At 39.6% G+C, this 27,720-nt stretch overlaps 1 protein-coding gene across 4 annotated transcripts in view; it reads left to right on the forward strand.

Annotated features, from left to right (window-relative positions):
* The window catches only part of LOC134538321 (neurexin 1), a 449,323-nt gene that overhangs the window by 111,453 nt on the left and 310,150 nt on the right, over positions 1-27,720 (forward strand). For all 4 annotated transcript variants that reach the window (XM_063379534.1, XM_063379535.1, XM_063379537.1 and 1 more), the window contains one exon: positions 26,832-26,967. In XM_063379534.1, coding sequence (XP_063235604.1) covers positions 26,832-26,967 — 136 coding nt within the window. The remainder of the gene's footprint in view (positions 1-26,831; positions 26,968-27,720) is intronic.

Below are 27,720 nucleotides of genomic sequence, written 5' to 3' on the forward strand. Positions count from 1 at the left end.
CCCTGGGGCCCCCCCAGGTACCCACCGCCCGCCACTTTCGGCCAGTACATGGCCCAGGCTGGCGTCAACCCCTGGACACCTCTGCAGCAGTGCAGCCAGGGGTACAACGAGCTGGAGTACCCAGTCCTGGCCAACAACCCTTGGCTGCGCAAGCCAAGGGGGCCCCAGGGGCCCAAAAAAAATGCCACTGGCCACAAAAATGGCCAGGGCAAACCGCAGCAGCCCCCCCAGGAGAGGGCACAGCAGCCTGCTCGCGATAAGCAGCCTGCCCAGCCCAAGCCGCTGGCCACCAGACTGGCTCCAGCAGCCCCGGCGCAGCGAACGCCCCCGCCCAGGCAGCCCCAGGTAGCACCTGCTCCTGAGGCTGACATGCTGATCGACTTGGCCTCAGAGCAGCCGACAGCCCCGCCCATGCGCACGGAGCAGCCAGCCCAACCTGGCTTGGCTGACTTCATGCAAGTACTGACAAAGTCGAGTACCTTTAACAAGGACTCGACACTGGCCGAAACAATCGTCCCCATGTGCCAGTTGATGGTAATATGGTGCGACCCAGCCATCTCCCTGCCTGACAAAGTCCAAGCCATGATGGGCTTCGTACAAACACTTGCTGCCAAGCTTAATGGCAGCTCGTAATCCGGCCCAGTGTTGCATACCAACCGCGGCCCATAGTCTTAAGTCCCTCCTATTCTGGAATGCACGCGGCATTAAAAATAAACTACCGGAATTAATTCACCACTTAGAAAAATACAAAATAAAAATAGCTGCGATCAATGAAACCCACTTAACTCCGACTGATAGAATCACTATATTAAATTATGTAATCTATAGGCGAGATAGAGAAAATCACAGAGGCGGAGGAGTGGCTCTTCTTGTTCATAAAAGTATAAAGCACACAGAGTGGCAGCTCCCCGCTTTTCACAATCTTGAAGCGATAGCCATTAACCTAACTATTAACAGGCAAAACATAAAAATTATTTCTATGTATGCGCGACCAGGTAGGTCCCTGAGCGAGGCTGATCTGGACGCCCTGTATGGGGCGGCCCCGACCTTCCTCGCTTTAGGAGACATAAATGCTAAACACAGAGAGTGGAACAGCAGGCGAGCCACACAGAATGGTACAATTCTTTATAACCACCAATTAAATCACAACTACCAAATTCATGCTCCCATGGAGCCCACACACGACACAGGGCGTGTGGGGGTTCTCCCAGATGTTCTAGACATCGTTATTAATAAACGTGTGAACTCGGGATTCGAACTCGAAGTTGTACACGACTTAACGTCTGACCACTTCCCTATTCACTTAATTTTTGACGACGCAAATGTCGAATCAAATCCACCTCGCAAAGTTAGGGATTACAAAAATGCAGATTGGGTTAGTTTTAAAAATTTTTTGTCACTAAATCTTTCAGAACTTGATGAAATAAATAATAGCGATAATTTAGAAACCGCTATAACCAATTTTACCGCGAAAATTCAAGACGGAATTAGCCAGTGCATCCCAGAAAAGGAGGTTAAGTTAGTGCATGACGAGCTGCCAGCATACATTTGCGATATGATATCGCAAAAGAACAGACTGCGCCGCGAATACACACGGCGACGCACGCACATTATCAAACGCAGAATCAACGAGCTTCAAACTGCTATATCAGATGAACTCTCGTTGTGGCGTAGCAGCCAGTGGGAAGCCAAAATCGCGAAGCTCAATGTACAGGACGGGAGTGCCTGGGCAATGACTAAGCGAATTTTGAATAAATTTGATAAAATTCCACCCCTCCAAACAAATAATGGACTTGCATTTCTTCCCCAGGACAAGGCGCATGCTTTCGCAAGCACCTTAGAAACAGCATTCCAGCCCAACTTGCAGCCTTGCGACAGGCCATTCACTGCACAAATTTACCGCGAACTCCGCGCTAAACTGCACCAGCCCACTATCTCTGAGCCTCTCCCCACCCAGGCCCAAGAAATTAAGCGTGCTATCAAGAATATGAAGCCGCGAAAAGCCCCTGGGAACGACGGCATACAAGCAGTTGTTCTCAAACAGCTTCCAGACGAAGCCTTAGAATATCTGGCTGAATGCATTAATGCAATGCTCAGACTGAATATTTTTCCCTCCCAGTGGAAGGAAGCTAAAGTAATAGTCTTCCACAAGCCGGGCAAGGACAAAACACTGCCCCAGAATTACAGGCCAATAAGCCTCTTAAGTACTGTGTCTAAAGTTGCGGAGCGCATAATTTTACACAGACTCAAAGTACACATACACGAACAAAACTTGCTGCCAAATGAGCAATTTGGCTTTCGCAGTGCTCATTCGACTACCCACCAACTGGTCCGTCTTACTGAAGAGATAACCAGCGCATTCAACGTCCAAGACTACGTAGTTGCTACGTTTCTCGATGTAGAAAAGGCCTTTGATAGAGTTTTTCATGCAGGACTCATACATAAAATGTATGCAGCAAACTTCCCGGATTGCTACACTAAACTCATAGCATCCTATCTAGCAGGCAGAACCTTTAGAGTGTCATCTGAAGGGGCAACGTCTGACCTAAAATTAATTAAAGCCGGAGTGCCGCAGGGCAGCATCCTAGGCCCTGTACTATTTAATATATATGTACGCGACATGCCTCGCCCCGCACACAGACTAGTCAAGCTAGGCTGCTATGCAGACGACACCGTACTGTATAGCAGATCTCATAACCTACAGCTAGCCACTACCAGGCTCCAGACTGCGCTCACTGAAATTGAACAGTGGTGTACAGCCTGGCGCATAAAAGTAAACACGACCAAGTCTGAGGCGATTGTGTTTACACGCAAAAACCTCCCGCCAGCCGACAACAGGCCGCAACTACGCCTATTTGATGAGCCAATCCCTCACAAGGACGTAGTTAAATACCTAGGAGTCCACATGGATAGGAAGCTCCTGTGGAGACAGCACATTGACATTAAACAAACCCAAGCTCAGGTTAGAATGCGCGCATTATATCCTGTAATGAGCAGGCGATGTGGCAGCACAGTCAAAAATGGATTACTGCTCTACAAAGCTCTCATACGCCCGATAATCACGTATGCAGCCCCAGTATGGGCTACTGCAGCATACTGCCATCTAATAAAACTGCAGCGAGTTCAGAATAGATGCATTCGAATCGCTGCAGACGCCCCGATATACTGTCCAATAGAGAACTTGCACAGTGAAACTAACACTGAAACTTTGCAAGATTTTTATATCCGCACAACCCAAAATTTTTACGATAAATGTGTGAATAATTTAAATCCACATATTTCCTCCCTTGGAAACTACGATCCAAATAATACACAGAAGTATAAGCTTCCGAAATCAATCCTGGCGCACCGCCCGCCGTAGCTGCGGGCGAGGCGCCCTCTGATTGGCCGAGCCTGACAGCCAATCAGCGCACGACCCCCTCCAAACAAAACTAGTTGCCGGCGCTCGGAGCAGCTCAGTACATCCCGCGCCGGCCTTCCACGGACTCGTGGCAGGCCGGCAAAACAAATCTGCCTATGCTTCCGCATAATTAAGGGCAGTGTGTGCATAACAAATGAAACAAAGTTCGCGCACAATACACATGTGTGCTGGCAGCTCCTCGATAATAAGTAAAAGTTAATTTAATATAAATTTAAGGTTTCACCCCCTTAGTTATAAGTTAAGTAAATTCAGAACATAAGCGCCCTAATTATCATACATGACAATTAAATATGTGATTATGTAATAACCAAACATGATTATAATAATTCAAAATGGTCCGAAGCACGCAGGTGTAGGTTTTGACTTATGCAGAGGTCCACTGCCTGTGTGGTTAGGGCTGACTCTTTATGCCTGATGGGCATGGCTCGCCTGCAGGCCTCACCTGCAGTGACGGTCGTGTTTCTGATGGCATGAGATTTTGAATTACACCTAAATAAACACACAGATGGCTGTAATACATGTGATAACCAAACATGATGCTTATTCAAAATGGTCCGAGGCACGCAGGTGTAGGTTTTGACTTATGCAGAGGTCCACTGCCTGTGTGGTTAGGGCTGACTCTTTATGCCTGATGGGCATGGCTCGCCTGCAGGCCTCACCTGCAGTGACGGTCGTGTTTCTGATGGCATGAGATTTTGAATACCAGCTACCATTGCAACTAGTGTGACATCGCACACACACAACATGCATACCAACCATATGTATGCGTGTGTATATATATGTATATAAGCCTGAGCGTGTATATATATACATAACACAAATTTTTTTTTTCCCCTTCTCAAAACCAGGCTAGCTGGCAGCCAGGCGGGAAACGACGAAGTCGCCCCCTAAAGATCAGTACCCAACCAAATAAAGTTTAATGCGGACAAAAAGTCCAAGTTCCCTCCCAAACTTGCTAAGTAGTGACTTTCTACTCTGTCCAACTCTTCTTCCAGAACCATCCCTCTGTTCCCGTAGCCAACCTGCTTGCTATTAATGCATGAATTTTGCATCCCGCATGTCAGTGCCCAGGGTTTTCCCTGTGTCTATGCAGGTTTTACCTGGGCCCAACTTATCTAGTATAGTCTAGTATAGTCAAGTGAGGGGAGTTAGTCATGGCGCCAATTGCTGCCATGGCTGGCCAATCCCCCTCCTTAGCACATATGCATGTTCCCTTCTCTGCATGGTACCCCCTGCATGATTAGAGCGTATAGGCTTCGGCCTGAGACGCACTTAGAGTCTCTCCCTAACCCGGACCCCTCCCAATACACTTAGTTAACTTAGGTTAGGAAAAAAAAAAAAAATTATGTCAGGAGACGGCATGCCATGTCGTAACTGAAGTCACTTCCCAACCTAAACCTCGCCATTATTCAACATCCACCGTCCACCCTTTTTTTAATTTTTTTTTATAACTTCAATACAAGATGAAGTCATTAGTTTAAAAAAAAAACAGTTATACAATACAGGTCAAATAGCGTCATTTTTAATTTTATTACGTTTACACTCTGTACATTTGGTTTGTAAATGATACAGAAATATTCATGTAAAATTTCAGATTTTTGAATTTTTTTTTTATTTACAAGAAACCAACTTACACTACAAAAGAGTGTTCGCAGTAACTTTGTGTTGGGATTCTAACCGGACGTTTAAGATTTGTATTGTCCCAGTACCTTCAATATTTCAATACTCAAAAAATTACTTAAACCGTTCTAGTATAGGTGCGCACATAATAAGCACGGAACATTAAAATAAATTCAAGTTCTTGAATGTTCGGTTATTTATATGCCAATTTTCTTTTTGTGGATAGTTACGATAACTTTCTTGTGGCATTACAAAATATTTTCTTGGCAACTGCTTTTATAAGGAATCTTTTGTGAAAGTTCAGAAAATATTTTTTTTTTTTTTTCTGTGCACGAGAAGACTGTTTTTTCTACCATTTTGTTTTTGGGCGCACATCCTTGGTTGTGATTGGTGAAGGGTCGCGTCAGGTGCCTGCATCGCAAGCCGAGATGGAAATGAAAAAAATTGGTTGTCCGTAAAGTCTGTTTACGGACGATAGTTTAACGTGACAACGTCATAACAAAACATTGATGAAATGATTGCATACTCTTATGAATAAAATTAAATCATTTTTATTTTATAATAAAAGAATAAATACTTGAAATTATACTAGTAATCAGATTTTGAAAATGCAAGAATAATTAACCTTCATTGCCGAAATTGTTGTTGTCATAAGCAATGAAAACCACATTAACTTTTCACTTCACTTTATAAACAGTCGACGAAACAGTTCACGTGTAGATGACTTGTAATTAATTTTAAAAACTGGCGTTTAGCTATAAAGTTTAAATATAATTATGAACAAGTTTTCATATAAATAAAGTGTAATAAGATATCTATCATCAATTATATGAATCACCATAATAATTTTTTAGTCAATTGTAACATAACCTATTATTACTGCACTAGCCGACAGCGTAACGGAACAATGAACGTAACGGTACACAGCGTAACGGAACAATGAGCGTAACGGGACACTTTTTCGTGCGTGTAGCCGGCGTTCATCGATTTATTAGACGTCATGTCAAAATGTCGGCCCTGCGCCACCCGGTTCGCGAACCACCTCCGCGACCACTCAGCACGCCGTCACGTGCGGCTGGCCGAAGGCACCGACCAGAGAAGATATGCGGCTTTATTTATAGTCTCGTCGTCTCACGGTTGATCGGAGGGGGAGGGGGAAAAGGCGTTTCACCGACCCCTGATCAGTTCCCGAACATATCCGAGGTTTGCTGCCCTCTCGTGTAACTTCGCGGTTGGACTGAAAAACAATGTCAGTGCAACCACTCACCACCAGGGACGCTTGCGTCCCTGGTCACTAAATCCAGTACTGGACATTTAGCAAAGCGGACCACGAGTCCAAGTGCCCAACCCCCGCATGGTAGACTCTTTTCTACTCTGTCCAACACTTCATCCAGACCATCCTCTGTCTCCTGTAAATTCCTACACGTAATGCATGCCAATTTGCATCCCGCATGAATGTGCCCAGGGTTTTCCCTGTGTCTATGCAGGTTTTACCTGGGCCCAACCTATCTCTAGTTATAGTCTAGATTTAAGAGAGGGGAGTTAGTCATGGCGCCAATCGCTGCCATGGCTGGCCAATCCCCTCCTAGCACATGATGAATGCGACCCTCTCCTTGCATGGCTAATCCCAGCATGACTAGGCGTATAGGCTTCGGCCTGAGACGCACCTAGGTCCCTCCCTAACCCGGACTCCTCCAAAATACACTTAGTTTTAGTTAGGTTGGAAAAATAAAATAAAATACAGCACCTTGCGTAGTTTCGTACGAGTTTCACTGTTTTGGAGTATCTTAAATGTCGCTCGCCTTAACCTGAAAAACTTCTGAATTTAGACGCAATCATCCAGACAAAAAGAACACACCTTCCACAAAAAAAAAAAGGTATCATCGAGAAAATCTTAATTTTTTTAAACATAAACCAACATTTAACTCAAGTCTCCCAGCCTTCAGTATACCCTGTATTGAGAATGTTTTGGTCATAGAGTCGTTTGGTCTCAAGTGAATCACTTCACCGCGCCGATGACGAAGTTGGTTGGAGGGCAGGATGATCCACTGAGGTTGGGAATTGAGGGGTGGGGGAGGGGGGGGGGGGGTTCATGCGACCCTAGAGAATTGCGCGTGGGTTTCGACAGACACGAGTCATCTCTGGGTGCTGTGCCTGTAAGTTGTGTAACTGCCCATATTCTGGCCTTATAAATTACATACAATACACAGAAAACTTAAAAAAAAAAAAAAAAAAAAAAAAAAAAATACAGAAAGTTTTCCATAAAACATAACTTTTACTTTCACATTTTTTTTTATTTTTTCATTGTATCAAACCCTTTCCACACGCTTTTTCAAGCGCACGAGGGCTCTTTCATTGAGGTGTCTTCTTAGTTCTGCGGGGGGAGGGGGAGTATATTCCCCCTTGCCGCCTCGTGTGTGTGTTTGCACGGGAAGGGGGGGGGGGAGAATGGTGGTTAGCGGCTTCAAGCCACACGCCTTTGTCCTGTATCGGAGCGCGTTTTCGGTGATCTCCCCTCCCCCCCCCCCCCCTTGCTGTGCCGAACAGCGGCGACACGTGCTGGAGCTGGGGTCAGTGACCTCCGCCCCGTCCGCCCCGTCGTAAATAAAACAACCCTCCAGCGCGGGGTTCGTCTCTTAGCCCGCGGTCCTGCCTTCTTTCCGCTTTTGGCTAACGATAGTAACGATTCGTAACCGTCACAGGAATTCTGGAATAGCACACGAGTTATACCAGGACTATTTATAATGTGCGTGAGATTTCTGTGTTCGGAGTATTTTTTTTTAAAGAAATTTAAGTATGAATCATGATCACATTTGGGTTAAATTCTGAGGTATTTCTCTAAGCTGGTGCTGTGATTATTTTTACGTGTATGTCCTTCGAAAAAAAAAAATCATAATTTGGAGAGAGTTTGGAAAATATTAAAGGACGCATTGACGTATGTGTATTAAGTAAGACTGTAACATAATATGTAGCAAGATAGATAAGTTTTCAAGCAGGCTCATAAAGTAATGTTTTAGAATGTTTATTTCTTTACTGTAATCTGTAATGTATAACTTTTGACGAACCATCGGTGCCCATGAACTTGATATACAAATTTTCAGAATAATGTGTTTGGGACTTGATGTAAGTTTTTGGACATACGCCATTGCTAAGAACTTTTTCTGTTGAAGAAAAACTAATAAATAAAATAAATAAATCAAAATAAAAATAAAAATACTCAAAAAAATATACAAAAAACACACAAAATTAAGCAAACAATTGCTGTTGTCAACAAGGATATGAACACCACAAAATATTCCGAAACAGGAATATGGTCAGCAAACAAAGAAAAAACAAAGAAAAATGTACTAAGAGAACGAAAAAATCCCCACAAATGATGACAACACAAAAATATTGAAACCCAAAATAATTCAGCACAACAGTTGAAGCGAGACAAAAAAACATGACAAAACAAAAAAACAAACAAATACAATAGTTTTACCTAAACAGAAACAAGCGACGTTTCGGGAACTGCTCTCTGCTCCCGTCCTCAGGCAGAGACGCACATGGTACGGAAACACAGGTGCGACAATGTGTTTGGGCATGACAATTCTGGTACATATTCTTGAAAGCACTCGAGGAACTTGCGTTAAGACCTTTACCTTCATTCCTCGACCGTATTGCGTTGTGGCTACCTCTCGGGTTTCTCAGTTGCTCCGGAAGAGCCACCAACGTCTCACTCCACCAGCACAAACAAAACCCCTGACTAGGCGCACCCCTGAAGACAACCGTACGTTATTGAAGTGACAACGTCTAATAAATCGATGAACGCCGGCTGCACGTACGAAAAAGGATGACTCGTTGTCCCGTCACGCACATGGTCCCGTTACGCTCATTGTACGGTTGCGCCGCATCTATCTCTCTTCCACTCGATTGGAACAACCATCAATTTGACTTTTTTCGAGGCGCATTAAACTTGAAACACTCCCATTCGTTTCCTACTTTTCCTATCTTCGTCCTATCATTAACAGAATAACACAGATTGGAAGAAGTTAAATAGCAAACATATATAAAAGTTATAGTTAAAATAATCTATTTCGTTAAAGTAATAAACATATTTGAAATAATGAGTGCATTTAAAAGTAAATTTATCAATTAAATTGTAGATTTCATTTCACTCCTTCTTTGTATCCATACAAAATAGTGATAATTCAATAAAAATGATTCAATTTTATTCATAAAAGTATGCAATCATTTAATCAATGTTTTGTTATGACGTTGTCACGTTAAACTATCGTTCGTAAACCGACTTTACAGACAACCAATTTTTTTTTTCCTCCGATATGAGGATGTAACGTTGATGGGATTAATAACAAACGATGAGTAAACCTGAGGAAACCCGTACCTGCTCACGAAAGCGCTTACCACATCGCTAAAAAAAAGTTATCTGATCCATGACCTTCCTGATCTCTGTCAGGGCCTACATATTATCTTTGAAAGGATATTCCATAACAGGAATATGGTCAAAAAACAAAGAAAAACAAAGAAAATGGACTAACAGAACGAAAAAACCCCTACAATGATGACAGCATAAAAATATTGAACCCAAAAAAATTCAGCACAACAGTTGAAACGAGACAAAAAACACAGCAAAACGAAAAGACGAAACAAACACAATAGTTTTCCAAAAAACAGAAGAGAACGAAAAAACCCCCACAAACAATGACAGAACATTGGGTTCAATATTTTTGTGCTGTCATCATTTGTAGGTTTTTTTTTTTCGTTCTGTTAGTCCATTTTCTTTGTTTTTCTTTGTTTGTTGACCATACTCCTGTTATGGAATATTATGTGGTGTTTATATCCTGTTGACAACAGCAATTTTTTGCTTAATTTGTGTTTTTGTCTGTTGTGTTTTTTGTAGTTTTCTTCTACAGACATACGTAAGCTTTAGCAATGGCGTATGTCTAAAAGCTTACATCAAGTCAGGGCCTACAGTTGGCAACGCTGTGTTTCCTTGGCGAACTGAGCAGGCACTCAACGTGGTCTCAGACATAAATTGTTTGCCAGATAATGGCCTTGTTTATGATTTCGGCTCTATAAAGCGTCCATTGTGCTGCTGGCAGCATCTGAGGTCGATCGTTTTTTTTTAATTTTTTTTTAATTCCACGTTGTTTACACGTCTAAAATTAGTTAGACAGTTGACCTTGGCGTTCGCGGTTCACACATACGCCGAACATTGGCGTAGCAACACATCACAGCGTTCATTTCATTTTCTTATCGTTACTTTTTTACTACACTGTATATTTTAATTTTGTAAATGTAACAGATATATTAATGTAAACTTACTGCAGGTGATGCACCAAGCGAATTGATGTGCCAAAGTAAACTTCATGGTCGTGAAAAATACCTGGAAACATTTTGGTAAACTGAGTAGTCGTAAAAAGATAGCGCAAATTTAAAAGACGCGGTCTCGTTGAACTGACGACCGTCTGCAACTGTCCGAACCCGTGGGTAGTCCGTGTCATCCTAACGTGAATGACGTCACATTGTCGCACGGGAAACAGCCCTGTGTACGGTTGTCATGTCCGATGTCCGAATCGACTGATTTATAAAGAAGTCACCAGGGGCTCAGTCCTGAAATGCACTAGCCTCGTCTTGTCGTGACTCTCGCTCAAGACAAACCGTCTCCCGACAGCCTCAGCATTCTCAAATTAAAAAAAAATATAGTTTAAAAAACTAAAGAAACGTGCTTTTAAAGATTATCAAACTAAAAAGTAAAAAATAATTTTAAAATTTAATTTATGACAATAGTATATAAGCAATACTAGTATAAATGAGAAAAAAGCTTGAGGCGCTATGTGCCATATATTTTTGTATATTAAGCTTTGTGCCATATTTTTTGTATATTAAGCACCCCATTCTTTTTTCTCATTTATACTAGTATTGCTTATATACTATTGTCATAAATTAAATTTTAAAATTATTTTTTACTTTTTAGTTTGATAATCTTTAAAAGCATGTTTCTTTAGTTTTTTAAACTATATTTATTTTTAACTTTTTAGTTTGATATTCTTTAAAAGCATGTTTTTTAGTTTTTTAAACTATATTTATTTTTAACTTTTTAGTTTGATATTCTTTAAAAGCATGTTTTTTTTAGTTTTTTAAACTATATTTATGTATAATTATCATAGGGAAATGAGTTACCGACACTACATATTACCATCTGAGATAACTATTTGGAGTTGCAACGTCACAAAGAAATGGTAAAGTCTCTCCGAATCATTTACAGTTAGATGTATGGATATAATCTTAGAATTTACCGGGGAAAAAAATATATATATATCTTTCTGGCGTGGCCGGGAGTAGAACCCACGATCGCTGAATCCGAAAACTGACGTCACAGAAGTCGCGCTCGGCTAACGAACGTAATGAAATTGGTGGGACATTTTATAGTGATGAGCCACTCACTCTTAGTCGAAAGAGTTACAGACGGACAGACAAACATACAGGTGAAGCTAATATAAAGCATGTAAAAAAACACGGGTAGGCGACATCACGACTCCCGCCTACTTGCCGTAGCCTCGGCGGTGCGACTACTGTTGCATGCTGGGAAACAGCGGTATTATTTCCGAGAAGCCTAAGACCTCCATCAAGTTCTGTCCCTGCCCGAACACGCCCGAATATTCACCTTCAGCCAACCTCGGGATGTGTTTTATTTTTGCGCAGGAAAAATGAATTCAAATATTAAAAGTAGTCGGTTAGGTTAGCTACATTAAAACACTTTAAAACACTATGGACGGTTAGTTAGGTTAGTATAGCTACATTGAACACTTCTCAACATTTTTAGAAGCGGTGCTCCTCGGTACCCCTCATAGACGGGCTGGTACCCCCCTTATAATGTGCCAAAATTAAGTTTTTTCTCGTTTATTTGAAAAACGGAGGTTCCGGCGACAAATATAGCCATACACAAAATGAAAGATATTTAAATTTCCTACAATAATGTTCGTTACTATTTTTAAGAAGAACTTACCGTTTGGTAGATAAATAATAATTAACATTTACAATATATTGATGAAGTGAGAAAACCAAACTCAACTACATTATTGGCCAATAGTTTTTATAAAAACTTAAATACCTACAGAGAACAAAATCACTTGTATATTTAATGAAACATATATATTTTTACAATAATTAGTAATCGAGACTTAAAAATAAAGTTATACTACATAAATTACAATAAACCCGAGGTTGGCCGAAGGTGAATATTCGTGCGTGTTTGGGCAGGGACAGAACTTGATGTGCATCTTAGGCTTCCCATTATTTCCTGCTACAACCACGAGCCGAAGCTGACAAGATGGCGGACTCGCATATGTTCGCGTTCCTGGACATCGGGAAACGTACCAAAAAAAATGCTGCTCTGTCAAATGAATACGTTTCGATAACTTAAATAATTTTAATATGAAATAAACACAACTTTAATGAATTCGTGATTAAAATAGCTTCATTAAAGTAACTTCTCGAGTTTCTAGGCTATGTGTGTCTGTAGCACAACGCTAAAGTGAATGGTGCCAATGAACAAAACATGAATGTCTGTACATTTTTTAGACTTTGTCTTTGCATTTTATATTTGAATTTTATATACTTTATTATTACGTTATATATAGTTTTCCTTATGAAAAATTGTTTTTATTAAAAGTATTTATTTTTCTACTTGCTCTAATACCTTTTAATTAATTTTTCTGCACATTTCTTTTATTTCATATCAGTTAGGCATAAGTAAATTTAAAAAAATATATTTTAATTGAAACAATAAAAATAATCGTAATTAAAAGTTATATATTCATAATAACTTTGTAACTAGAAACTATTAATAGGAAAGTGAATGTCCGCATATTATTGATGTTTAAACAAACAATTGATAGGAATGCGAGGTGGTTTTCTTTAACTTAGGATTTTAGTTTATGATGAGGACTTCACTTATCTTTAATTTTGCTTGCTTCTAGGGTATTACTTAAAAATATGATGGAAAGCCTTAAAAGAGGCTTAAATTCCTCTACTTATAGCCTCCAGTAACTCGATGATGACATATCAACCGCCATATTGAAATCCTCTAATTATTTAGCTAAAAATTCGGGAAAATTTTCAAAATTCATTAAAAAAATCGCTCATCAATTTACTGATTAATTCGATGGATTACTGTCCTTGCTTGCTAAAAAAAGATAATTCAATTAAAAAGCCATAAAAGTGATACGATCAAGAAATAAAACATCAACATTACTAACAAGAAATTTATTACTTAAATTCTACACTATTACAGGAACACTTGCTAAAGTTAACAATCTAATAAAAATTTAGTTCGGCAGTGGCTTGAACTGAATAATTCTCAGCTACAAAAGGTTTACTGAAGACAGAGACCAACCAGATCCTTCTCCTACATAGTCCTTTTCTTCCCGTCAGAGTTTAACAGACTGCTTCAGATCGTTGGAATTGTAAATGAGAGTATTCACTGTCTTGAATGTGAACTTCTTCACTTGGTCCTCGAACGGATACGGTTTACCATGTACCCAGTCTAGCCACAAGTTATATTTTAAATGTCCGTTTGCTGTGACTTCATCAGCAAGCTGATGGATTATTATCTGCTTGATACAATCAAGAAAAGCACAAATGTGTTTTCACTCGCTAAATCTATTTAGATAATTGTCGTCTTTCAACGTTCCATGAAATGCAGATTGTTGCCAAGTGGAATCCGTTATTATTTACCTGTAAGGCACCGAGCACAGTGGTGTGTTTAGTGTCATGTCCAGAAGTCATCGCAATCGGTTGCGGCACATCTGCCAGCCTGCTTGTACTCATACGAGTCACCAACATAAACCGAGGGGTCGTAATGTCTGCAGGTAGTTCCACAGTAGCTTTGAATATATATACTGTATAGAAGTCGCCAGCCCAGGTTAAAATTTCTAATACGGTTTGAGGTAGTTGGTTAATTCACCGCCGCGATCACCACCATCTCTAGGGCATCGACTTGTGGTGGTCCCTAGAGGACAAGTGTCAAACTCTATAAAACACCCCTTCCACACCCTCCCTCAAACATGCGTTGTCCTCCACCCACCCTCTACCCCACCTCTCATCCCTACGCACAAACTCCCGTTGAACGACCTTGAGCTGCAGTGAATGTTGGGTGAGGGGTGCGGGGGAATGACAGCGGGCGACAGTGCTGCGCTCTAACGTGTAAATAACAACCTAAGACGATACAGGGCGTTACGGCAGCGCCCCTGCAGCGGTGAAGTTCCCAAGCTGCTAATCATGCGCTCCTGAAAAACGTAGAGTAAATCCTATCCACTCGTGACTTCTATACAGTATATATATATCCAAAGCTTGTACGAAACCTTCCGTCGTGACCACGCGAGTTTCCACGGTCCCCCTTTGCCAAAATTTCCATCCGTCAGCGACGCCGTTCGTGGGTCCGTCGACAGCGCTGTCGTTCCGAACTCATTAGTGGACTCGCAGCTGACGACCTGTCACGTGTGAAGTCGCGTCGCACGTGTGGAGGTTCTGTCATTTTGGCTCTTGTTTCCCAGGCCCCGTCACGGTGGTCCCAAGTTTACACGGTCAGCGACTCCATACGCGCGCGACTATTTTCGCTTCCACGCCTGGTCATGCCAGGAATGTCGAGGGGCACTTCTTCTCTATTTAAAAAAAAAAAATAAATTTCGTCCGGCTCGTGTTGTGTTAGCCCCCCCCCCCCCCATCCTCCTTCTCATCCGGAAGCTTTGACGTACAGCTGTGCTACATCAAGCAGTTTTAAATTTTGAGAACAGCTGTGCCGGCTTACCAGAAACCTTTCCATGTGCTTGAAAGACCACACCTGTGACACGGAAATAAATTGGCACGTCAGTTGCGCGACTTGGATGTGCATTTTAAAATTGATTTTAGTTCCGTTTTACAAGGCTTTGAACTTTTGCATTTTATGCTGTGTAACAGCCCAGATAAAGCGCTCCACGCCACCGGACTACAAACATTTTAATATTACCACAATAACCCGGGTTAAAGACTTTAAAATATAATATATGTTCTTTTGTTAGGGCTAGCCATTATGATTGTATGTGACGTTAACGTAAATATATTTTATGCGGCCGCTTATTAGATTTGTAATATTTGTATGTAGTGCGTTTGAATGGTAATAGTTGGGTCTAGATGTAAACGTAATAATTGAATGGTACAAAAAAAGAGAAGTGGCATTTTTTAGTATGAGTAAAGAAATGTATTTATTTATTGTGTATTTCAAAACATTTTTGCAATTAAATTTGCAGTTAAACTTTTTGAGAGTTTTCTTTTGTGCTGAAAATGCTGCTCCTTTAACTTTTGAAACTCTGCTTGCTATTTTTAATTTATGCCTTTCAGGATATTTGTCTGTCCCTTATTGTGGGGGAAATCACGTTATTCTTAAGAATAAACGTATTTTTTTCGCATGTCGCGCAAAAAAAAAAAACGCAAACTCCAGGAAGGGTGCGGGAAATTGTGGTTTCTCGCCCTGGGATAGGGGCGTGACTAAAATTGTTGTAACAACAATTGTTTCAGACAAGGGTTGTATATGATACAATATAAGGTTTACAAACAATTTTAAACGATTTGATGGTGTGCCTACTAAGGTATTTATGATTTTCTTTTAATTGCACCCCTCTTTTTCTCAACCTCTTGCAGTGATGTTTCGCCTTATCAAAAATTGTTTTAGACAAACGTTTTAGACAAAAAATATAAGATTAATAAACAATTCGAACGGATTCGACGGTTTCCTCTAAGAAGGAAGTTAAGATTTTTGTCCTCCAACCCTTGTTTTCTCCACCCCTTGCACACCACAGTGCGCGAACTTTAGAGTGTTAACTGTTTAATGAATTTTAATAAGCTGGGCAGTATTGTAATAAAGTTCCTATCTAAAATCAGATCCAAGTAAGGTTAAGTAGTTTGACTCTGACGACGAATTCGTAAGGGCCGTGCGAATGTGGCTCTTATCTCAGCCGAATGAGTTTTGTGAGACCGGGATTTTAAAACTGATCCTTCATAGGGAAAAATGCTTCAGCATACATGGAAGTTATGTGGAAAAGTAATAAATGGGTAATACTTTCATTTCCTTTTCACGTTGTCATTCATTGCTTTGTTCTTTTTCTTAAAATTATTTGCGTTACTTATTGATACGCCCTTGACCTTGATCGTGGACTTCCGTTGCCAAAGTTTTTTGACGTGACAACGTCTAATAAATTTGATGAACGCCGGCTGCACGCACGAAAAAGTGTCCCATTACGCACATTTATCCGTTACGCTGTGTCCCGTTACGCACATTGTTCTGTTACGCTGTATCCCGTTACGCTCATTGTACGATTGCACCGCATCTATCTCTCTTCCACTCGACTGTTTATAAAGTGAAGTGAAAAGTTAATGTGGTTTTCATTGATTATTACAACAACAATTTCGGCAATAAAGGTTAATTATTCTTGCATTTTAAAAATCCGATTACTAGTATATAAAATTTCAAGTATTTATTATTTTATTATTAAAATAAAAATGATTCAATTTTATTCATAAAAAATGCAATCATTTCATCAATGTTTTGTTATGACGTCACGTTAAACTATCGTCCGTAAACCGACTTTACAGACAGCCAATTTTTGACAACTTCTTGGTGACCAAAGTTTTGGTTCTCCATGTTGCAGCTGTTCTCAAGGGCGATGAACAAATGAATGCCTGGTCTTCTGGTGAAGTATTTATGTAGGACCCTTTTCACAGCCTTTGGTCCCTTTGAGCGGCCGTGATTGGATGATGTTCCGGCCAACCTGGTTTCTGCTGAGCTGGAATCCTGATTGGTCAGACCGTCAATCAGTCATGGCCGCGCTCAGGGACCAAATTGCAGCCTGCTGGGTTTGACTGCGAGTCTCTGTGTCGTTGTGTTGTCTAGATTATCTGGTGATATATTTCCGCTGGGTTCGTCTGTCTGTCGCTGAGTTGTCCAAAGTTGAACTTTTTGTCTTTATTTTCTGTTCTTGTTGCAACTGTCTCGTCGTTTTCAGCCCTCTGTTTTCGTTTGTGCTGTGATTTATTTTCTGTTTCCTCCAACAGGATTATATTTGCGGTCTAGACATTTAACTATTAACATCAGCTGATTTCGACTTGTTTTCTGTATGTTTTTTTTGTCCGTTATTGAGGTTTTTCTTTGACATACAGTGTAACCAGCAATAGCGTATGTAAAATAAAAAAAAAGTGAGCGAGTCTTTTAGTGCTCGCCAAAGATATGTAACACCTAACCTCGGCAAACGAGCAAATTCATACGTTCTCATGATGCAAATACAATTATAATACGAAAATCGGATACGAAATTTAACTTAGAATTCCTAAAAATATATTATCAAGTGTAATAAATATGTACGCAAATTGTTTTTTTTTTTTTTTAACCACATTTATGGACGCGAATCACTCGTAGTTTCTGCGACCGCCGCTAGAATTCGTTGCCGGAGCAGCTCACATTCCCAAAATTTTAAAACACGTATTGAAAATCTCCGGCAAAAGCGAAACATACTTTGGAAAAAAAAAATACTGAACCCCGGCTTTGGACCTGGTTCGTGACAAGGAAGTTTGTTGCAATACTGCCCAGCTTATTCAAATTCATCAAACAGTCGTCACTATAAAGTTCACGCTTTACGCCACAGATGGCAGCACCGTGGTAATACACTCGTTCCAACGCGACTTCCGTTCCATTCACTAAATTACTCTAAATGCCGCATACCGAGATTTAAGATGTTTACACGTCAAAAAAATTATATTACTACTTTTTTTTTTTGCTCTGGTAGGTAATTTTGTTCTGCGATCTTCGCGATAGACTGGCCAGGGACGAGCGCTTCTCGTTCGGAGAAGTAATTCCGTCCGCGTGTCTAGGAAGGCTCGGATCGGAGCGGATCCCGGGATTCCACGTCTCCTTTAAGTCCCGTTCCGCTCCGAGAGGATTCCGAGACGGTTGAAGTTGGCGAGCGCTCGTCGTGAAGCGACGCTCGTTTCGCCCCCATACCGAGTTCTCGTTCCTAATCCCGCGTCTCGGAGTTCACACCCCGGTTCCATCTCGGTCCTCTTGCAAGTCCCGAGCTCTCGGATTTGGGGAGGGGGAAAGGGGGGGAGGGGGGAGTTCCTTCGTCTTTTTTTTTTGGGTGTCGTCTTGGCTACGAAAGGGAACGGATTTCGCGTCCCTGCGCAAAGCCGCCGCCCAACTGGTTGGGGGAAAGCAGAGCCCATCCCCTCTCGAAAGTCCTTAATCGATTCGTCGATACGGAGACCAAACCCTATCCTCGCGTGCGGGAGAAGACGCGTTCCATCGAGATTGCAATATACGCTTATATGTGTGTGGAACCGGAAGCAATTGTCTCGGGATTTCGGTTCGGATGAAATCGCTATTCGTTCTTTTTTTTTTTCTCTCTCTCCCCGTAGAAGTTACTTCCGCATAATGATACGCCACCCTAAAGGCAGATTTGTTCCGTAAATATCACGTGTTATTATTTTTGAATACTCATTAGTAGAGACCTGCAAAATTCGCGGATTCATTCGGTGATAGGCTAGAATTCAAACCCATATACCTCTTAGATAATTTTGCTATTGGCTTACTGTTCATCTGGACGAATCTCAACAAGTTATAAACCCTCAACCAAAGAAGGATCGAATCACAGACAAACCAGCTGAGATGACTTACAAGTCGGCAGCCAATGAACTTGCGTTATTTGCCCGAGTGTACAGGGTTATGTGCAGTCTATCCTGAAGGCCATCGAAACCGCGAGTTTTGCAGGTCTCTACTCATTAGTATGGGGTAGTATTCTATGCGCATTACATTCCCATTTGCATTATCAAAAAAAAAAAAAAAAAGAACAACACGCTCAGCAAATCTGCATGGCATAATAAAGTATTTCATCGGCACTTCGTTTTAAATGAGACTTGCGGAGTTGTTCATAACCCAGGCCTTGCCTTATCTTCGTGACGGCTGACGTAAGAAAGTGGTCTGGGGCTAGTGAAAGGAAGAGATATAGATAGAGAGAGATAGAGACAGAGTGAGAGAGAGGTAGAGAGTGGAGACGGGAGCACAGCCGTACCCAAATATAACTTGGCCCGCGCACATGTCTTGCATGCGTTTGCAACGGACAGACAGAACGAGAATTTAAACCTTGGCCAACGTCCGACTCATTAACCTACGCGTCATGTATGGTGCCGCGAAAAGGGAACATAACCCACCATCTAACATACTGCAGATTTTTTTCCCCTTTGTTATAGTACATATGTACTTGCTGGAAGTGTTACTCACAGCTTGCCACTACACCACTAATATTCGCTTAAAAAGAGGCTGAAAGTTGTAACCAGTACGTAAAAGGTCCAAACAAGCTAAAACTGAAAGGACGAACTACATATTAACATTTTTTTTACCAGTCTGGCAGATTTTTTTGTTAATTTTTCGTTTTCTCAAAACATACACCTGTGCATAAAGTCATGAAAAAAATTATTTAAAATACCTACATCCACGGATATAAAAAAAACTTATGACTAATTTTTTTTTTAATAATTTAAAATTGCAAAATATTGTATGACTAATAGGTCGCGCTATTTTTGCGGATTTTAATAAACTCGTCGTCCGCTTTGGCGAAATGAATTTATGTATGACGGCGGCGTCCGTTTCAGTCCGCAAATAGCTCTTCTCCCTCCCCCCTCCCTTCTTTTCCCCTGCCCCTTCTTCACCCCCACCCCCCCACCACCCACCTCTGAGGGGTCAGGCGGCCATTATTAAACTGAGCGGACAGTGAGCTACGCATTCCGCGCGCACACCGTAATGCCTAAGGGGGGGTGGATGGGGGGGGGGGGTGGATGAATTCAATTGGAGCGCGACGCAACACGAAAACTCTACTTTTATAATTAAAATTCTTTCATGCCTCGGGGCCCGGTTATGTTTATTCGAGCCGCGAAATGAGGGAGCCGATCTGCTTGGAATAACAAAGCGTGACACACAGCGGGGGACTTACTCCAAGAAACCAGTAAAAATTTTATGCGATTTTCATGCTGGGTTTTGTCCTCAGAAAATTCTTTTTCATGCCTCACTGCACCGTATTTTTTAATTTTTTTTGTGTGAATGGAACGGATATAAATTTGTTAATTTTTAACATTTACGCGAAAAAAAAAAACTGTATCACTACAAAATAATGTTTGCAGTAATTCTGGGTTCGGATTCCAAGCCGAGCATAAATTGTTTAAGTTATTTGCAAATCGTTCTCTGAAAATAGCGCATATAATAAGCACGATACGACAAAATAAAGTCAAATTGTTGAGGTTTTGATTATCTTTTACATGGTTTAAAAAAAATTTATGCTTTGAATGAAACATCAATTCAAATATAGAATCATGCGCCAATTTTCATAATAAATACTCAGTATTAACTGTAAAAATGTATTTCATATATGCAAAAATAACGATAGCCATGTGTTAAACAAATTAAAAATATATTTTTGGTAGTAAAACAAACTATTTATTGGTAATTGTTTTTCTAAGGAATATTTTGTAAAAGTATATATATTTTTTCTGTGTAGTCATATTATTATTATCTAACTGACTTAAATATTCTATTTTTGCAAACATGATATGATAATTTAGCTATGATGTTATTTTTTTAGTACAAAAATCAATCACTCATACAGTTTTCGTTTCAATGAATAAATATTAATTCCTCTAACTATAAGAATAATCAATCTTAGTTTGCTTTGCTTCGTCATTGTTGATCATTTTTCTTTTAATTAAAAAAATGCTATGTTAAAAAATGAGATTGCTATGACATATTTAAAGTTTAAGCTGTTTAAAAATACGTGGTGCATACGTTAGTGTGTAACTTGATAAACTCCAGTCGCCATACAATGTATGCTCGGATCTAAACCACGAACCATTCGACGATCAAGTAACAGACACAAGAACTAGAAGCGAATGCGTCAGTAATCGAACATCCGATAAATAACTTGCCGTGCAGGCAAGTACATAAAATGAATACACATTGCATAAAAGCTTTCTTCGCCACAGAAATTGGACTATTGCGAAATTTTTTGAATTACAATTTATTGTAATGTTTCATTGCTGTAGACCATTTAATTTGTTAAACTTTTTTATTAAAATTACTATGAAGAAAAGTTTGTGTTCGTTCCACAAGCCAAATTATTTCAAACCTCGTATGAATATTAAAGTAAAAATAAAGACTAACCTTATCAAGGAAAAAAATATTATTGCAGTAGTTATACGATTCTTTAACACTATTGTTGATTTATTATTATATGTAATTGAAGCAAAGTATCGGATCAGAAATGTTTTCTTCGCCAATAGGAAAAAGTTTTTACAATTTATAACCACTAAAGTAGGGTCAAACTTTGAATTCTAAGTCACAAACTGTTTTTGCTATTGCTACGTGAAATATAACTATTTCTAGCAGGTTGTGGCAGGAAATGATAAAGAATATTTGACGCTTGGATCCCACGTAAAACGTTTTCTCTCTTGATTATTGAATATTTTAATAATTATATTACCGAATAAAAGAGGTAAGAAAATTAGTTTTTCTGTTGATAGGAAATTAGGTTGATCATTTTTTATAGACGTAAAATTTGTAATTGTTTAATTTCCATTAAAATAAATTGTGCTATTTTCGAGGATGAATTTACAAATACAAAAATTGCCCATATTATAAATATATAACGCCGAGCTGTAAAATTAATTAAATTCATTCTAATTAAAGGTTACCAGTGACAATATCTGTGTTTCCAATTCTTGGCAGTACACAATAGCCTCATATCTACTTACATTATGCTGTAAAGTCGGTTATAAAATACCATCTACGGCGTATTGATACTTTATATGTATTTCACAACGTAGAAAGTTCGCAGAAAAGGAGTTTTTGCACTTTTCCAAATGATTTCTTTGTAAACCAGTTGCCAGGAAATAGTTTGTAACACTACATAAAGTTATTGTAACTTTGCACAATGCATTGCTATGATTATTTTTGCATGTATGAAATACGTTTGATCGCTATAATACTGAGTATTTCTTACGAAAAGTGGCGCATAATTTTATATTTTAACTAATGTTTCACTCAAAAATATATATATTTTTTAACCATGGAAAATATAATCGAATATTCAACTATTTGACTTTATATTGTTGTATCGTGCTTATTAATGTGCGCAGTTAATACTGAAAATGTATTCGGGGAACGTTTTACAAAGCACTTTTAACTATTGAAGGCACTGGAACAACACATAAGTATCCGAACCCAGTATTACTGCGAACACTATTTTGCAGTGATGCTGTTGTTTTCATGATAATGTAAAAACTTACAAATATCTGTAATTTTACTTGGATATTTCTGTTGTGTTTACAAAAAAAATCAGTGTTTGTATATAAGAAAATCAGCCGCTGTGCAGTTTTTTTTTAAAAAAAGAACTGTAATTTTCTATAACTTTTGACATGTGACTAATTCTGCTGTCGCATTCCTGCTAAAAAAAAAAATTGGTTGTCTGTAAAGTCGGTTTACAGACGATATTTTAACGTGACAACATCATAACAAAACATTGATGAAATGATTGCATACTTTTATGAAAAAAATTGAATAATTTTTATTGAATTATCACTATTTTGTATGGATACAAAAAAGAAGTGAAATGAAATCTACAATTTAATTGATAAATGTTCTTTTATTTGCACTCATTATTCAAATATGTTTATTACTTTAACGAAGAGATTATTTTAACTTTAACTTTTATACATGTTTGCTATTTAACTTCTTCCAATCTGTGTTATTCTGTTAAGGATAGGACGATAATATGAAAAGTAGGAAACGAATGGGAGTGTTTCAGGTTTAATGTGCCTCGAAAAAGTAAAATCGATGGTTGTTCCAATCGAGTGGAAGAGAGATAGATGCGGCGCGAGCGTTCAATGAGCGTAACGGGACACAGTGTAACGGGACAATGTGCGTTACGGGACTCTTTTTCGTGCGTGCAGCTGGCGTTCATCGATTTATTAGACGTTGTCAAGTCAAAAAAATTTTACAGTTTTATACTTCACAGCCCATCCCTTTTATCGGTCGCTGAAGTCTGTGGGTATGCTTGTATCGACGTGGTGTTTTCAGTTGCGCGCTTACAAGGAGATAATAGTGTGGGCCCGAGAGGCGCCGAATTACCCCCACGTGCGGAAACTAATATTTCTCTGCGACAAACAGTAGGTCCTCGGCTATCGGAAGTCATAACGAACGAGCTAGTTTCCTCTAGACGGAATTTTCCCGATAATCCAAAAGGTAGCAGCAGGGTTTGAAGGATAACCGTGGTGAAATTAAAAATACAATGAAATCTGAAATATTGATTAGTTTCGAGGACAGTTTTTTTTCTCTTTCGATTACAATATATTTATGTAGGTACTTTTTAGAATTATTTGTACTTTTAAAGGTTTTTTTTTTTCAATTTAACGTATAACTGCGATCGTAGGTACTCTAAAAGGCATATGTTACCCACATTGGTCTTATAACCTATTTTCGATCTGATAAAGATTTTATTTTTACTGAGTGGTGAATATATATCACCTCTTAAGGCTTCAAATTGTCTTTCAGCCGCATAATTTTACGGCTGCCGCTCAGAATACATAGTTGTCCACCCTGCCCGCCGGTTCGGAGAATTGCTCTCAGAGGCGACGCCGCGTTAGAAGCACCTACAAGCGTCGCCCTTATCATCCCGCAACTCACTGACGCTAACTCCCGACCAGGCGGTGGCGGTCCAGAAAAACTTCCTTTAGCTGCGCGGCTCTTTGTCCTCTCACATTCTCTCTCTCTCTCTCTTTCGTTCTCTCTCCCTCTTCTCCCCATGTTTAGGCCCGACAACAACAACAAAAACATCACGAATGGAACAGAACTGGAGCTCAGCTGTTCGCCGGCACAATTCAGCGCCGTTCGCAGGGATTTAATTTGGTATAATTTAAGTCTCGGGTTTCGTCGGTTATTACGTTATGGCGAGGCGTTCGCAGAAAGGGGGGATCTACGGTTTCGGTCGAAAGGGGAGAATGAGGACAACGGGAAGAAAAGGAGAGAGGGGGGAGAGAGAGAGAGAGAGAGATAGATAGAGAGAGAGAGAAAGTTAGAAGTTTGCTAAACCGGTGCGTCCCACCTTAGCAGTAAAAAAAATAAAAATAAAAGTGGAAAGAAAACGCAAATTAAGTTACTCAACGTTGACGTGCCTGCGGTTGCAAACAGGAGTTTTATTAGATTCGAATCGTTTTCCATTTCTCAAACATCTTATCTGTTGAAATGTTTCAGCAACTGGGTAGTTGAAACTCTGTGATAACAATTATGTTCTGTTACGTTCGGAATGGTTTTGAATATTTTCAAGTGTCGGCTAAGAAACTGTTCACCAAAACAGTCGATTAAATATGAGATTTTTTTCTGTTTTTTAATATATTACAGTTTTTTACATTAATTTGCATACTACCTACATGCTAGCAAAGATTTTGCAGTAAATTAACTACATAAAACTTCAACTCAAGTAATACTTTGTAAAAATTCCACTACAATGCCCTTTTCAAAATACGGCAAGAGTCCACATAAGAAACCAGCCAGTAAGGAAAAGCCTATGAGGGCACAGTGTACAAAGGACTGTGAATTTCAGCCGGAAGCCAAATTAATCCACGAAATTTCTTGATATCTAATCATCTTCATGTTCTATATAGAAGATGATTTGTTTTTTGGTTGGCTAAATGACCGGGCGTGATGGTGGATCCATCTAGAAAATACATACTGAGCAAAAAGGCCCTAGCAGCCAGTTTTTTTTTATAAATTTTTTCTTAAATTTTACCGAACTCTTAGACCCTATAGCTTTTTTTCCTTGCGTATTTTAAATTTGATATTTTTATCGTCATTTGTTCCCTGATGCATCATTCGTCTATGCAAGCCAGTGTTAGATGCAAAGAATGACTAAGGAATCAGTTCTGGACTCATAAAGTGAGAAAATTGGAAACAAATATGCTAAACGTCAACTTTACGTTAATTAAAAAAAAACCAACCGCGTTTAAGAAGTTCAAATGCTTTTAAAATCATGACTAGGTATTGTTTATTGCAACGGTGTTCTAAATTGGTATAAAATTCCGTTGAAAACATGACTAATGTAGATGATAAAAATCAGCATATAAGTTTATATTGTATAATAAATATATTTTTTCCTATTTGCTTTTTATTTTATTTTTTTCTGTCAATTGTTTTTAGTCCATTCTGCGCTTTATCTAACCGAGCACCCGGAATACTGCCCTCCATTTCCTTCTAGGTCCGTCCCTACGCTGTTCAAAATTGTCACCTTAAATGTACGAATAACGCAGATTACAAATTATCCAGGGATCTTCATAAATTAATCGTTATATTCGTAAATTTTATGGATAAAAATGTTCACGTACTTTGAATATAAACCCCCAATGATAATTTTGACACATATGTAAAAGCATTCGTAAACTGGTTAAGATTCATGCAAAAGAACAAACGCATGCGTTTACCTTGTTTACGTAACGTAAAAAAAAAAAAAAAAAATCCGAATTTCAAATGGGGCGTAGTTTCTACGAAGAGTAGTTTCTACGAAGAGCATTTCTCACTATCTGTGATTACGAGGAGCTCTTCGTTCGTTTATTTGACGTGAATTCTTGGTTGAGAAGTGGTGGGGGAACCGGTAGAGCAGGAGAGTGCGTCAGCGGCGACGCCACTCCAACGCATGCGCTAGCGGTCGAATGGGAAGACGTCAAATTGGGAAGGGGATAGGTACGTAGCGTAGCATGCTAAATGCTAGTTGTAACGGCCGTAAGGGGAGACGGCTGGGGAGAGGTAGACATGACGCAGAAGTGATGATACGGAATTCTCGTATCGCTGCTTGTGATTGTCTACTCTTCAGTTCTCGTAACGGCTGTCGATTTGACGCTGCCATATTTTCTTTTATTTAATTTAAATAATTTATAAATTTTTTACTCACGTGGAAAATTCATGCAATTTAATTTATAATTATCATTCATTTCGACGTGACAGCGTCTAATAAATCGATAAACGCCGGCTGCACGCACGAAAAAGTGTCCCGTTAAACACATTGTTCCGTTACGCTGTGTCCCGTTACGCTCATTGTTCCGTTACTCTGTGTTCCGTTACGTTGTCAGCGAGTGCAGTAATAATAGGTTATGTTAAAATTGACTAAAAAATTATGGTGATACATATAATTGATTATAGATATTGATTTCATTTTATCTATATGAAAACTTGTTCATAATTATATTTAAACTTTATAGCTAAACGCCAGTTTTTAAAATTAATTACAAGTCATCTACACGTGAACTGTTTCGTCGACTGTTTATAAAGTGAAGTGAATAGTTAAAGTGGTTTCCATTGCTTATTACAACAGCAATTTCGACAGTAAAGGTTAATTATTCTTGCATTTTAAAAATCTGATTACTCGTATAATTTCAAGTATTTATTCTTTAATTATCAAAATTAAAATGATTCAATTTTATTCATAAAAGTGTGCAATCATTTGATCAATGTTTTGTTATGACGTTGTCACGCTGAACTATCGTAGGTAAACCGACTTTACAGATGACCAATTTTTATGTGAATAGTTTGATCGAAAATTAAAATAATTTATCTCCGTCTGTACCTAAAAAAAAAAAAAGCAAGCCTTTTTCTGTTCTGTGGAGCGAGGACTCCACGCGCACAATATTTTTCCCACCGTGTGTGGACTGTGGTCGTCCCTTGTCGCAGGGTATCCGCGGCAACGCGACGGACGCCTGCGAGGACCACGACCCCTGCCAGCACGGCGGCATCTGCATCTCCACGGACAGCGGGCCCATCTGCGAGTGCCGCAACGTCGACTTCGAGGGCATCTTCTGCGAGAAGGGTGAGTCCCGCCTCCCGCCGTCGCTCCCGTTCCAGAGACTGCGTCACTCTCGGAACAAGGAGGGAGGCACTCCTGCAGTGGAAACTGAGACCGTGCTTTGCCCGACACGTGGCGCTATCTGTTGGGTGTACCCGTAACTAGTATGTTAATAGTTCCTCCGGCGCCAGGCGCCAGGCGGTAGTTTGTGGCGGTTTCTGCTGCCTTGGAACCTACATCTCCGATGACGTCACGGCGGCCATCTTGGATGACCGTAACCTTGACCTTGTATTTGACCTTCAGAATTGGGCAAAATTAGCCATAATTAGCCAAAATTTACCCCAAAATCCTTAAAATTCGCCAAAATTTCCAGTTTTTTGGGGAAAAAAAAAATTCCCGTCGAAAATTCTCAAAAAATTTGAAAAATAAAAATTTCTCTTTTCGAGGAAAACTTTCTCGTTTACTTCCTCAAAAATTCAAAAATTTGGATTTCGAAAAACACCCAAAATACTTTTGCCTTAGAAAGAACACAAATTCCTAAAAGCGGCTTAAAAGTCCTAAGAGCTAGCTGCTCTAAGCCGCAGACGTCATCTAAGAGTATGACGTCACCGTTGCAATTTCTGTTACGGCCGCCATCTTGAAAATCTTTACTTATCCAATTTTAATGGAAAAAAATTAAAATTCATAAAAAATTCAATTAATAAAATTTTAATAAAAATATTTAAAAAAAACATACATTTACGACATGGAACTCGGAGTCCTCGGTTCGAACCCGGA

The sequence above is a fragment of the Bacillus rossius genome, chromosome 13 (assembly GCF_032445375.1).
Source record: "Bacillus rossius redtenbacheri isolate Brsri chromosome 13, Brsri_v3, whole genome shotgun sequence".
In the NCBI taxonomy this organism is placed as follows: domain Eukaryota; kingdom Metazoa; phylum Arthropoda; class Insecta; order Phasmatodea; family Bacillidae; genus Bacillus; species Bacillus rossius.